The sequence below is a fragment of the Paralichthys olivaceus genome, chromosome 5 (genome assembly GCF_024713975.1).
Source record: "Paralichthys olivaceus isolate ysfri-2021 chromosome 5, ASM2471397v2, whole genome shotgun sequence".
Taxonomy (NCBI): Eukaryota; Metazoa; Chordata; class Actinopteri; order Pleuronectiformes; family Paralichthyidae; genus Paralichthys; species Paralichthys olivaceus.
The window spans coordinates 1,165,363-1,178,567 of record NC_091097.1 but is presented as its reverse complement, the minus strand read 5'-3'; the positions used below and the strand labels follow the sequence as shown (position 1 = coordinate 1,178,567).

At 43.5% G+C, this 13,205-nt stretch overlaps 1 protein-coding gene and 1 long non-coding RNA gene across 2 annotated transcripts; one reads left to right on the top strand and one right to left on the bottom strand.

Moving 5' to 3' along the window:
• Positions 1 to 5,544: 5,544 nt before the first annotated feature.
• On the bottom strand, positions 5,545 to 7,399 carry LOC138407753 (uncharacterized). The gene is made up of 2 exons (XR_011241095.1): positions 7,278 to 7,399; positions 5,545 to 6,473 (listed from the first exon to the last, which is right to left on the bottom strand). It is a non-coding gene; the product is annotated as an uncharacterized lncRNA (long non-coding RNA).
• On the top strand, positions 7,294 to 12,683 carry nags (N-acetylglutamate synthase). Its single transcript, XM_020105870.2, has 8 exons — positions 7,294 to 7,802; positions 8,610 to 8,890; positions 8,989 to 9,202; positions 9,357 to 9,537; positions 9,631 to 9,670; positions 9,896 to 10,027; positions 10,189 to 10,371; positions 10,630 to 12,683. Exons 1-8 carry the CDS (start codon positions 7,425 to 7,427, stop codon positions 10,811 to 10,813), a joined length of 1,593 nt encoding a protein of 530 aa, XP_019961429.2. The 5' UTR covers positions 7,294 to 7,424; the 3' UTR covers positions 10,814 to 12,683.
• The last annotated feature ends 522 nt before the right edge of the window (positions 12,684 to 13,205 follow it).

Below are 13,205 nucleotides of genomic sequence, written 5' to 3'. Positions count from 1 at the left end.
AACTTAGATTTGAATAATCTAAATAGGCAGAAACATCTGTTAGTAATATGAAATGTGTTTTTATCATATTCAGCAGATTCAAGATTTGACCAGAGGACAGCGCCTGGTGAAAATACTGGATCTGCAAAGTTTCTCAAATTCATCCTGAGAGACAAATTAGTATTTAAACTAATGAAACGAACGAATCCTTCGAAGCAGAGACGTTGTGTTGTTCAGTTGTGCGTCATATCTGCGTGAAGAGGAAGAAACCAACCCAAAGGTTGGTTTTTCAAAACTGCTGCAATAACATCAGACGCAGTCTTGACTCCTCAAAATCCCGCTCTGCAACATTTAACCAGGATAATAAATGATTTATTCTATGAGCAGCTCACGTAAACACCCGGACTGAAATAACGTCTCGTTCTAAACGAGATCAGAGGGTGGATTACTGGTGTGAACATAGTCTGTGACTGTTTCCTGTGATGAAGATGCATTGATTTTGTTTCTACTGCAAGTTTGAGTTCGACGACACAACGACTGGGCCGAGGACTCTCTGATTTCAGACTCTGTGCTCAGAGTCGTGTCGAATGTTTCCCGTGACTCTGTGAAGCTTCATGTCTGTGCAGTCACCAAAAATATATTTGGGTCAAATACACACGGACGGATCGAACTCAAAAACGAGCTCTGTTCTGTTTCTGTGCTGAAACGAAGTGTGGTCGTCCTAAAGGGAAGACTGAGACAGGTAACGAGGTTTCAGAGAGAAGACGAGAGAAAGGTGGGAAACAGTGGAACGTGTGTTGTGAAGAGTTCTTCTCTGCCCACTGATCCCTATCACCCAAAACGACGACTGGCGCTCGGTAGCTCAGCTTCCGGAGCAATTAGCCTCTCCCTCGAGACCCCCGGAGAAACTGAGAGCGTAGCCAGCGTCTTTCTCTCTCTCTCTCTCAGTGTGTGTGTGTGTGTGTGTGTGTGCACATATCAAATGTGTCTCTGCTCCGAATCGAAACCTCAGCATGACTCTGTCAGAAAACACCCACGTAACTAAAAATTCCCATAATCCCTCTGTGCCCACATTAGGTGTTTAGTTTCCCATTTACAAACGGCCTCCAGCTCCAGCCTCCATCTGAAAACCGACACTGAGGTTAGAGACCGAAGTCAGAACAATCTGATTCTTCATAATTGTCTTTACTTCTCTGATCAGGTCAGTGGGTGTGGACCTGTCCGTCTGAGTAATGTACTGTAAGTATATAAATATATTCTTTATATATATATATATATATATATACACACACAGTACGTGTGTGTGTGGTTTCTAATTAAGCGTGGATGATTTACTGAGCTGCTGTTATTTTTTTCATACATCACATTTCCACTACTTCACTGTGAAGGCCCCGCCCCCACTGACTGCAAGGTGTTTGTCTGTTTATTGACAGTTTGTGAGAAATGAACGTGTGAAGGTGATGAGATGAACACACACACACACACACACACACACACACACACACACTTCTGGTGTTCGTAGATATTGAAAAAGACCTTTCGAGGGTTAAGGAGGTTTCTGACAGATTAGACTCAGACAGTAGAGCACGTAGTAAAACTCTGTATATGAGTCCCACATAATAAATAAATCATAAAAGAGTTGACTCAGATCTCTGCTGCTCCGTGTTTGTCTAGTGTTGGTTTGAACGTGCTGCTTTAACAACGGCCGAGATAACGATGTTTCCTCTTGTAGCTGTGTGATGGATGACACGGTGAATAACCAGTGATTAATAAACTGCTCTGTGAGCGAGGAGATGTGGTTTTAACTAAGTGTTTGTTTGCAGGCGTGCAGGTACGTCTGCAAACTAATTCATGCACGTGTGTACACACAAGATAAAAACAGGGAACACGTCCATGCATATGTGCGTGCATGTGTCAATACGTGTGTGTGTGTGTGTGTGTTTAATTGGAGAGAGTTCAGAGTCAAGGCTGAAGTATAAGATAAGATTACAGAAACCAAACGCTGCCGTCAGAAAATAACCTTGTTGCTACAATTCCAGTGTTTTTCTTCCTCCGAGCGGATGTTTCACTTTTCAGAGTCTCATCGACCCCGAGGTATTTTGTAAACAAACCAATTCAAAATTTCAAAACTGCTTCGGCGTAAATTAAAAAAAAGAAAATTTAAGAAAAAAGAAAATGATTTTTTGCGGACAGTGGAGGACAGACTGAATCTGTGCAGATACGTGGTTTCTTTGGGTCCGACGATGCCGAGAAGCATCTGGTAACACTTCTGTGTAATTGCTGCTGTGAAACCCTGAAGATCTGAGAGCAGAAGAAAATTCCAACATGTTTTTCCTCCGTCCTTCTCCTGCCCCGTTCGCCTCCAGTTGGAATTTCACCAGATTTTAGGCAAAAACAAAAGAGACTGGTGTTCGAAGTGTAAGAGGAAAAAAAAAAAACTGTGTGTGTGTGTGTCTATATAACTCATGTTATAAAAACTCATGTCACTAAAAACGATCCTTGTCCACACTAAAACACACATTTCAAATCAGGTCCTCGTAAGTTATTCCATTTTAAGGTGAAGATTTGTTTTAAGGTCGTGGGAAAGTGAAGCTCAGGGTGAGTTAGTGTTTATGGTTGAGTGTGTGAGCGGTTACCAACGGTTTCAGTCTCAGCAGCAAGTTACAACAATTGTTCTCTAATGAATAATTGTTGTAACTTGTGTGTCACTTCATGTGCACAACACGTATTGACTTGTTTTCATTTTATGAATTTATCTGTTCCTGCGACATCCCAGAGAAAAGGACGCCACAGCGTTGGGGAACATTTTCAGACGTTTCAGCAAAATGTAAAAAAATACAAACAAATAAAAAATCTTTTTCCTTCTTACAACAGAAAACAAAAAGGAAATTGTGCCAAATCTGAAGAATTTACAAGTTTTTATTGCTGGTTAGAAATAAAACACTTCAAATGGTCGTAGACCCACAAAATGAATATAAACCTCAGTGTTAAAATAATAATAGAAGTAACCAGATGAAATAGGTTGAAAACACATATTTAACAAACGCCTTCGGGGTAAGTAAAATAAAATGCACGTAAATATATCAAGTGTCACCGATATCTTTCAAAGCTAAAATCAAATTGAAGAGGAAATTTATAAACTTGAAGAAAATAAATAAAAAGCTAAATCAGATCAGTGAGATGCGTGTGTTTGTTTACATCATAGTAAAATACAGTGACTGCACCTGATGCACTGTTTAGTTCTCAGTGTTCTGTGTAGTGACATCTTAATTAGGAGATCACATGTTTGGATACACAGAGAACACACACACACACACACACAGGGACACACACACACACACACACTCTGTCTGCCACCACCAGTATAAATACTTTATACCCACACATAACCACATTTCACCAACATGTCCAACCACACCAATGAGCCCACCCTGACTCTGCATCCAAATCCGCCAACCCGACCGACTCTAATTTAGCGTTTCAAGTAGCTGTGTGGCACCAGGGTGGCAGAGTGGCAGGGTGGCACCGCCGAGGATCTGTGGGCGTCTACGCTGCTGCCTGTTGTCTGCCAGGCTTCAAAAGCAGCCTCTCATTTAGTTTGGTGAAGAATGCTTTATTTTACACACAGTCGCGTCTCACTTTGCTTTAATTCCGTCGCTTTATTTTATTAGGATTCGAGTGCCAGCATGAGAGAGGGGTGGATGTGGAAGATCCCTCTGGGATCACGAGTGCTCGGAGAATAAGCTCCGACAGAAGAGGCAGAGGACGGTTCACTGCGAGGGAAGATGTGTGATTTAAAAAACACTGAAATCAGGGAGACATCAACCACAACGTAGATTAAAAAAAAGACTTTGTCCGTTAAAAGAGCGGTCGATGTATTTTCACGACATAAATCTGGTTTTTACTGAGTGAATATTCCTCTATGCTCTTTCTGCCTCACGACAAACGTCTCCTCCTGTTTCTTCTTTTCTTTTACTGGGAATCAGTCGTTTTACTGACAGTGATCTGATCATGCAGGTGCTGCGTCACTGAGCTCAGATCATTCAGGAACAAAGAAATGAAAACAGCAGCAACGCACACAAACCTTCCTCAGTTCCATCGATGGGAATTTAAATGTCGGGTTTCGATTTCAGCTTTATATGTTTGGTGCTTTTGTACCAGTGGCTGTGGTGATTTAAAATAAATCACCGTGACAATATTAGTTCATATCAATATTCATATCATATCAGGAGAAATAGAATATCACCAACAAACTGATTTATTTCTGACAAGCTGTGAGAACTTAGATTTCTTACATGTTTGATCCAAACCTGTTGAAATAAAACACATCTTTTCTTCCTTAACTTTGAAATTGAAACTTTAAAATATAAATGTTAAAGCCTCAGAGCTCATGGTAGTTTTTAAAGTGTTGTACAGTAATATTAGAATATTAAAAAAAAAAAAAACATGGCTGAAATATATCAACTTCTACCTCGCCTCTGTTTTTCACTTTCAACAATCTCTCCCTTAAATTCTTCTGCAAGTGTGAAACCTGTATATCTGCGTTATGTGTCTCAGTGATTTATTTGTGTGACTTTTAACCGAGCAATACTTTCTGTCACATCTATAGGTTCAACGTCAAATTATCTGTGTTTGTTTTGCGGCTGAATGACAAACACATTCTCATCTGAAGCTGTGTAGGAAACACTGTGATGGGAACCGTGAGTCGTGCACCAACAGATCTCACATGTTTACTGCTCCGTACACTTTTGTCATGTGTGGCAGGAAAGATGAAACATGAGAAATGTCACTGTAACACCCCTCGTTGACGGATTTGTGCTCACACAAGCTGCCGCCTGTCTAATCAGAGATGCTCGGAAGCTTTAATTCAATCTGCCCTCTCGCCTTCAGGATGGAGGACCACATACAGCCTGTGATTAAATGACCACCCACACAGACAGACGTGCAGACAGACGTGCAGACAGGTGGGAAGAGAGGAACACAGACAAAGATTTATTGAATTGAAACCCTTCAGGTTGTCTTGTCCTCTGACGATGACTGACTGGATGTAAATAGTGAACGGAGGAGGACTCCTGCCTCTCACCGACCTTTGACGAGCCTGTGAAACCTCATTTAATGTGTTTGGCTGAAGTTACATCTGAAGCTTGTGTCACTTCAAACGCCCCGAAAGATGTTTTAACTTGAGTGTTCATTGAGCCGCATCATCATATTTTAAATTTGTGTTGACTCGCACGCCACCGCTCACTGTCTGTCAATCAGCGGTTGGGCCAGCTTCCAGGAAACACACACACACACACACACACACACACACACACACGTGCAGCGCCTGGTGTCTACTGCCCTCTACTGTTCTTCTAACTGTTCATATCTGCAGGTCAAGTGAGGAAAGACGAGAAGAAACATTTCACTCAACAAACTAAATCTTGACTGAGTCGAGCTCATGTCTCTGAACACCGTCTCATTCAATTCAATCAAGCTGCAGCAAATCAATCATAAATGTCCGTCCTCTAAATATATAAATATATTACATCATCCAGTTCCAGGAATCATTCTCAGAGAATTCAGTGAAAATGTGGGAAAATGTTTTATTGTATTTCACAATGTGAAAGAAAATTTGTCCTGATACAGATCCGCACCTAACTTCAATGAGTTCTCCTGAGTCCGTCCAGTTTTATTGTTTCAGGCGTAAATTTATCAGCGAGATGAACTTGAAGAAGTAAAACTCAAAGTTTTATTACTTTAATGAAGTAAAACTGTCCCTGTGTTATATAGTCAAGTAAAAGTACATGGACTCATCAAGTCAAAGTAGTTCTTCAGTAGATTTAACTTTTAACATGTTAGATTTGATCATTAAGTGTGTGTGTGTGTGTTCCTTTATTTTTTTTATCTTATTTCTTTATTTAATTTATAATTTTCTTGAGGAAATTGATTATGTGGACCAAAATAAAATAAATGATAGTAAATTATCAATGTTTGTGTTTTTGAATATAGATTATTTTCAGTTGGATAATTTGAAGCTGACCAGGACACAGGATCGTCATGTTTTTGGGATAAAGAGGAACTTCAGTATTTAAAGTATATTTACATCCTTTAACAAAAAAGACAATCCATCATTTCCAGTAGATTCTGGTGGATCTGTGTTGATTGGCTGTGATTTTCCCGTGAGTCCGCACACGCAGCCGATCTCGCGTGGACCCCGAACGAGCGACGGTGAAATACTGACGAGAAAGTTTTCTGAGCGTCAGTTGTTTCAAACATTCAAACAGAACCAAGATGTCCGTCCTCGTTGCCCCCGGAGGATATGGAGGGAGGAATGTTTTCCCGTCGCACAAAACCTTTGATCTCACACCCCCTAATCACTTCCTGAAGATTATACAGTACGTGCACCATGGCACTGCAGAGTGTGTGTGTGTGTGTGTGTGTGTGTGAGTGTGCGTGTGTGTGTGTGTGTGTGCCTGAGGGCACTCGGGGCAGATGCGGTCACCGTGTCCAGCCTGATGACAGACAGAGATAGAGAGGCAGCAGAGACACAAGCATGAAGAGTTATTAATACATTTGGCTTCAAGAGAATAAACCAGTGGGAACATTTCTTACGGTGTAAAAATAAACAGACGAAGTGTTGGTCAGTGTTATTGTGGTCTGTGGACACAGTGGAGGCACCAGAGCTGAAACTTTTGATGGAGTCATGAAGTTTGTGTCTCGTCTCACTGCAACAGACTGATAATTGTCTTGTGGAGTCTAATGTCCATCCATCCAGGATCTGAAGTGTTGGCCCACGTGAACACTCGAGGCAGGAACCTTCGGAGGCAGCGCGGCTGATCACGTGAACTTTAGTTCAGTAGAAACACTGAAGCGTTGACTGTGAACGTGTGAGCAGAGCAGACGTGATGCTGAAAGTGTCGGTGGGAAGTTAGAGCTGCACAGAAAGATCCAACGGGTCCGAACGAGAAAGAAGCTGCTGTCACAAACCTCAGTATCCTGTTTAACAGAAAACTACTTTCTACTGTTTATGTAGAAATCTTGTTTCTCAGTCACAGTCATCACCGTTTCTTTACTTTCACACAGACCACTACAGTGAAGAGATGTGTTTCTGAACACACTCAGCATTTTTAAATGTAATTATTTTAATATGATCCTGTGTCCCCGGTGTGTGGGTCAGTAAAGTTTTATCTGAAACGTGTTTTTATAAAATGAGACTTGAACTTTTCTTTGTTTAACTCTGTTGAACTTTGATGAACTCTTGTGTTTTAAAGTTTGCACTGTGTAAAGTTAAAATGGTGGGTGTTGTCCGGCCTCACCTCTCGCTGGGTGTCAGCAGCACCACGTCCGCGGCTCCATGCTCCGGATGATGAAACGTGAGAAGCAGCCTGACCCCGCTGACCTGCCCCCTCTCCCGGCCCCCAGCTCTCACTCAGCCCCGGTGACGGAGCCCTGTGTCCGGCAGCATGGCCAAGGTAAACACCGGCTCCTGCGGATGTCGGGCCGTGGTCATGGCGGGGAAGTACCTGTCCGGCCCGAGTGTCCCGGTACCGACCCAGAGCTCCGGGCTGAGGCAGCGGAGGATGTTGGGTCCACACGCCCGCATGGCGAGCTCTGACGCGGCCGGGAAGCGAGGAAAGGCCGCGGCTCTGGCCCAGCAGGAGCACCCGGGGAACTCCTCCTCCGCCGCGGACCGACACATGCCGGCGAACCGGAACCTCATCTCCCGGGACGTGAAGGCTTTTCTCAGCGAGGTCGGCGGGGACCCCCGGGAGGCCCGGTACTGGCTGACCCAGTTCCAGAGGGCCGCGGCCGCACAGTCCCCGGCCTTCGCTGTCCTGGAGGTGGGTCCGGACTTTAACTCGGTTCTTTCATAATAATAAACTTCAACTTCACTTCAACTTAGATAAAAGTAAATAAAAGTTTAGAATCTCACGTGAAGCCTCCAGGATTTATTCTGTTTTATTTACACGGGATTTATCAGGAAAAACTACACTACCCACAATCCTCAGCGGCAGTAGGGGCGTCTGATTGGACGACTTCGCTGTTACCATGGAAACGTTCATCACAGGCGCGAAACCCACTCAGTATTCAACCATGTGACTGAAGTGATAGAATAACTTTGACATCATCGTGTTTATCTTTATTTATCTACTTTCATTTCCTCAAGTTGTTGTCTCCAGTTTTCTTCTGCAGAGGGTTTGAGCCGTGGACAGAGAGACAGAGACACAGAGACAGAGAGAGAGAGACAGAGACAGAGAGACAGAGACACAGAGACAGAGAGACAGAGACACAACAAGTACAGATGAATAACTGAAGCTGTAGTTCTGCACTCGATCTGAACGTAGTAAACATTTAAATATGCTGCAGCATCTTTTTTAAACTGTGAAAACTTCAAATACAAGACAAGAGAAATAACAGATATAAAATCAAATGACGATAATCAGCTGGCAGCCTGGTGACGTGGGTCATGTGATTGTGTGTTCGTCACCGTCAGTTCACTGTATCTGTGTGAAGAGTGTGTGTGATTTTATCTGTGGATCCGTCGTCATCCTGTCACGATCTACTTTGTTTTGTTGGAAATCAAACATTAGCTGCAGAAGTTCCCATGATGCACTTCTTGTTAATGACGACGTGGCGTTGTCCCCCAGGTGGACGGCTCGGTGTCTGACAGCAGGGAGAGGGTGCAGAGCCTGGCCTTCGGGCTCTCCTTCCTGCAGCGGATGGACATGAAGCCCGTGGTCGTGATGGGCTGGTCTGACTCTGAGGAGGCGGGGCCTGCTGAAGGGGACGCCGGGCCGTGGTGCAGCCGAGGGCTGGTGGAGCGGAGCCAGCAGCTGACGGAGGCTCTGCAGCAGCACTCGGCCACCGTCCTGCCGTTCTTCTCCGCCGAGTCGTTCCTCCTGCAGCATGAAGCCCCACGAGGAAGCAGGTGAGGGCTTCACATTGACGTCACGTATCGTCAAATCACCTCCTCACCGCTGTGCTCAAACCCGTCTCTGTCCTCTCTCTGTCCCGTCCCCTTCCCAGCGCTCCACACTACGTCGCTGTGGACACCGGCCTCCTCCAGTGGACTCTGGACTGCGGGACAATCCCGTTGGTTTGTCCCGTGGGGAGGGATGGCCGAGGTTGCTCAGTGATGTTGGACCCGACAGAAGTGACGGCAGCCATTTCTCGAGCCCTGCAGCCGCACAAAGTCATGTTCCTGAACAACTCCGGAGGCCTCCGCAGCCAAGAGTGCAAGGTGACGTCACCTCTGCTGCAGACACAAGAGTCTGAAACATCCGGGCTGCGTTTCAGTCTGGATGAGCAGAAACTGACATGTTTGGAAACATAGACGCTCACGGTGTCCTCCACCGTTTCAAACTCCTCCTGAACATCGTTCTTTTCTGCTCCAGGTGCTGGGAACCGTGTCGTTGCCAAGCGACCTGCCCAGTCTGTCCCAGGCCGCGGGTCTGAGCGCCGCGGAGTGCCACCGAGTGACCACCATAGCCCGACTGCTCAACCAACTACCGACCGAGTCCTCGGCTGTGATCACCTCCGCGAACACGATGCTGACGGAGCTGTTCAGCCACCGAGGTGAGAGACGACTGACGCCACACGATGACTCACACGTGCTTGGACATTAAGTTGAGTTACAACTGCTTCATCTTGTCTGCTCCTCCCTCTTAGGGTCGGGGACGCTCTTTAAAAACGGAGACCCCATACACCGGTAAGTAGACATCACAAGTACTTATACACAAACATACTGTGTATCGGGTCCTTTAAACTACAGCAAAAATAAATTAAAACACTGTATTAGACTGCAAACTAAATACTTGTTTCCTCTGTGTGTGTGTGTGTGTGTGTGTGTGTGTGTGTGTGTGTGTGTGTGTGTGTGTGTGTGTGTGTGTGTGTGTGTGTGTGTGTGTGTGTGTGTGTGTGTGTGTGTGTGTAGGTACAGCTCTCTGGATGGGATCGATGTGGAGCGTCTGCTGACTCTCATCAACAAGTCTTTTGATAAAACTCTGAGGCGAGACTACATCGACTCGCTGGAGGGACGACTTCACTCCGTCTACCTGTCTGAAGGGTGTGTGAACAAAACTCCAGAACGAATGCTTCATTCAGAGCTGTTGTCGAGACGTGTCACCGTTTAACCAACAAATCACCGGAGGAGATTTCCGTGAAACTAAGTAGAACATCAGTATTTGTAAACTGAGCCTCTCTCTGGTTCTGCTGCTGTTCCTCCAGCTACAGCGCCGCAGCCATCATCACCATGGAGCCGGTGAACAGCGGCACGCCCTACCTGGACAAGTTTGTGGTGAGCAGCAGCAAACAGGGCCAGGGCACCAGCCACGTCCTGTGGGAGTGTATCAGACAGGACCTGGGCAAACTGTTCTGGAGGTCGAGAGCCACCAACAGGATCAACCCGTGGTACGACAAGCTCACTCACACACACACACACACTCACACACACACTCACACACTCACTCACTCACTCACTCACTCACTCACTCACTCACTCACACACACACACACACACACTCACACACACACACACACATAAACACATAAACACTTCACACAGACTTTCTTTCTATTTGTTATTTCACGATTTAAGAAAAAGACCCTGACGTCTCGTTACTGAATCTGAATCAAACCGGATCTGTCTCCTTCTCCGTGTGCCTCCAGGTACTTCAAACACTGTGACGGCAGCTTTGTTAACGGGCTGTGGACCGTCTTCTGGTTTGGCCTGACGGACATCAGAGATTCCTATGAGCTGGTGGAATACGTCAAGAACCTTCCTGACTCGTTCCACGAGTCCTCCTCTCTCACCGCCTCCGAGCAGCTCCCTCCGCCGGCTGCAGGATCCTGATCCTCCTCCTCCGAGCTGCTGGGTGTTAGCACTGGGGTTGTTTTAGCGCTGACGTTTTCATTCTTTCAGCCTGAGAGTTTTTTTTTTTGTTGGTTTCCACCACGGCTCCAAAGCTTCTGCAATATTATGACAAACTAAAACATTTTTTTTTTAAGCTAGGTTTAGTTCTCAGTGACGATAGAGCCGATACTTGAAGTAGTTTCACAGTTACATACTTTTGTTCCGTTGGCTCGGAGCTTCAGTTCTTTTAGTCTGATGTGTTCTGTGGCTCTAGGGGGCGCTCTCTCTATTAGCCTGGAAACCTGAAACCTGCATCTATTCCCTCCCGTCCTGAAAGTGGTCAGACTAAAACAATACATACAAAACTAGTACAAAACAATGATCCCACCAGGGGGCGGGGCCGATGCAGTGACAGACTGAGGGGCGTCCGATAGGAGCACGGCTGAAGCTTTGTTTGTAACTGTATGTTTTCTAGAAAAGAAGAACAAGCAGCTGGAGTCTGTTTACTTTTTTCTTCCACTCTGTGCCGCGTCATTCATTTCCTTGCTCTGATTGGTCGTCAGGCTCTTCTGCGACCAGTGGAAATCAAAAACAAACCAAGATGTCTTAAAACCAAACTGTGAATTAATCTGCAGATGGACGGCTGGTATTTTATTTTGTAAGAAAATAATAATGATAACATGGTGGGATGGTGCAGCGAGTTTGAAACAGCGTTTACGAGTCAGACAGGAAGTGATGAAAGATGATTTCAAACTGGAACAGGAAACACTGCATATGATCCAGTGTTTTTTCTGCTTTTATTTTACTTCTTTTTTAAATGTGTCACCTGCAAATCCCCCTGAATTAATTTTCTCAGTTACATTTTAAATCAGTGGAAGTGTCGGAGACAAATTCACAAAAATGAAATAGTGACAAATGATGGAAAAAAGAGATTTTGTCAGTTGACAATGTCAGAAACATTCAGTAAAAGTGAGAAAACAACTCATTCCTCTGCACTTCCTATTAAAGAGAATTAATATTATGATTTTTTAAAAGCACTTCCAGGAGCTGTTTTTCCAGAGCGCCTCAGATTCACACGTCTTCTCTGTATAACGTCGCTGCTTTATAATCCTCTGTGCCACAAATTATGATAAATGCAAAAAACTAATGACTGAATCTTAGTTAGTACAGTTCATGATTTGATTTGAAATAATTATAATACAAATGTTTATACAAATGTTAACAAGTGAAAAACAGGAAAGTTCCATGAACTGAAGTTTCATGATGCATATCCAGATATCCAATATATTTTTTTATGTAGAGGACAATACAGTTACTGTGTGTGTGTGTGTGTGTGTGTGTGTGTGTGTGTGTGTGTGTGTGTGTGTACATAAAAGTAGGTGAACAAGTTGTTTGCCTGTTTACTTATTTATAAATATCAGTATTACTTGTGGTAGTTTCATATTTTTCCATAAATAACTTTGATAAGTTATAAAACTTACAAAAACAATCATGGTGTGATGGATCTTAAAATCATATTCCTTGAAGCAATAAAAGTCTTAAATATTTGCCCTCGTGCATTGAACACTTAAACACTTCAGCATTTTTCATTTTAAATATTATCTAGATTTGTTTTTCTTGGTTCAGGCTCATGTTTGAGTTGTTGAGTCTCAGCTGCTGTAACTTCCTGAACAGATCGGTTCAGTGGAGCTTTGGTCGGTTTTGGTTCTGACGTGTTGTTGGAGCTGATCGCAGCAGAGTGATGATTAACAGATGACGGTTTGTTTTACAACTTTATTCTTTCTCTGATGAATTTGAATCTGATTTGAATTTTGTGGTGAATCCAAACTGATGAGCTGAGAGATAAATTACAGAAAGATATCTGATCTGATTTATTCTCCAGGATCATGTTGTGACTGTGCAATCATCAGAATAAACCTGGAACCTTTACTTCAAACATTCTGTAGTTATTCTGTCTTCAAATCAGAATCAGAATCAGAATTCTTTTATTTGCCAAGTATGTTTGCACATACAGGAAATTGCCTTGGTGTCATTGGTGCACTACTTATGTACATAAAACAACAATATAAAAAACAACAATATGTAAGAAATTGAATAAAATAAAATAAAATAGAATAAAATAAAATAAAATAAAATAAAATAAAATAAAATAAAAATAAAATAAAATAAAATAAAATAAAGAATATACATATATACATTAACAGATTCACAGGGTTATGGGCACGTGCTGTGCGAAGGTGCAGAGATTGCAAATGCAAAGATGTTTGGTATTATTTAACTCCACTTGTATTTTATCGGAGTAGAACCAACAACCTACAGGGAAATGAAAAGTGAAAATAATATAACAGTTTCTGTGTTTGACAAAATTAGACGACTTTCCAAAAACTGAGAT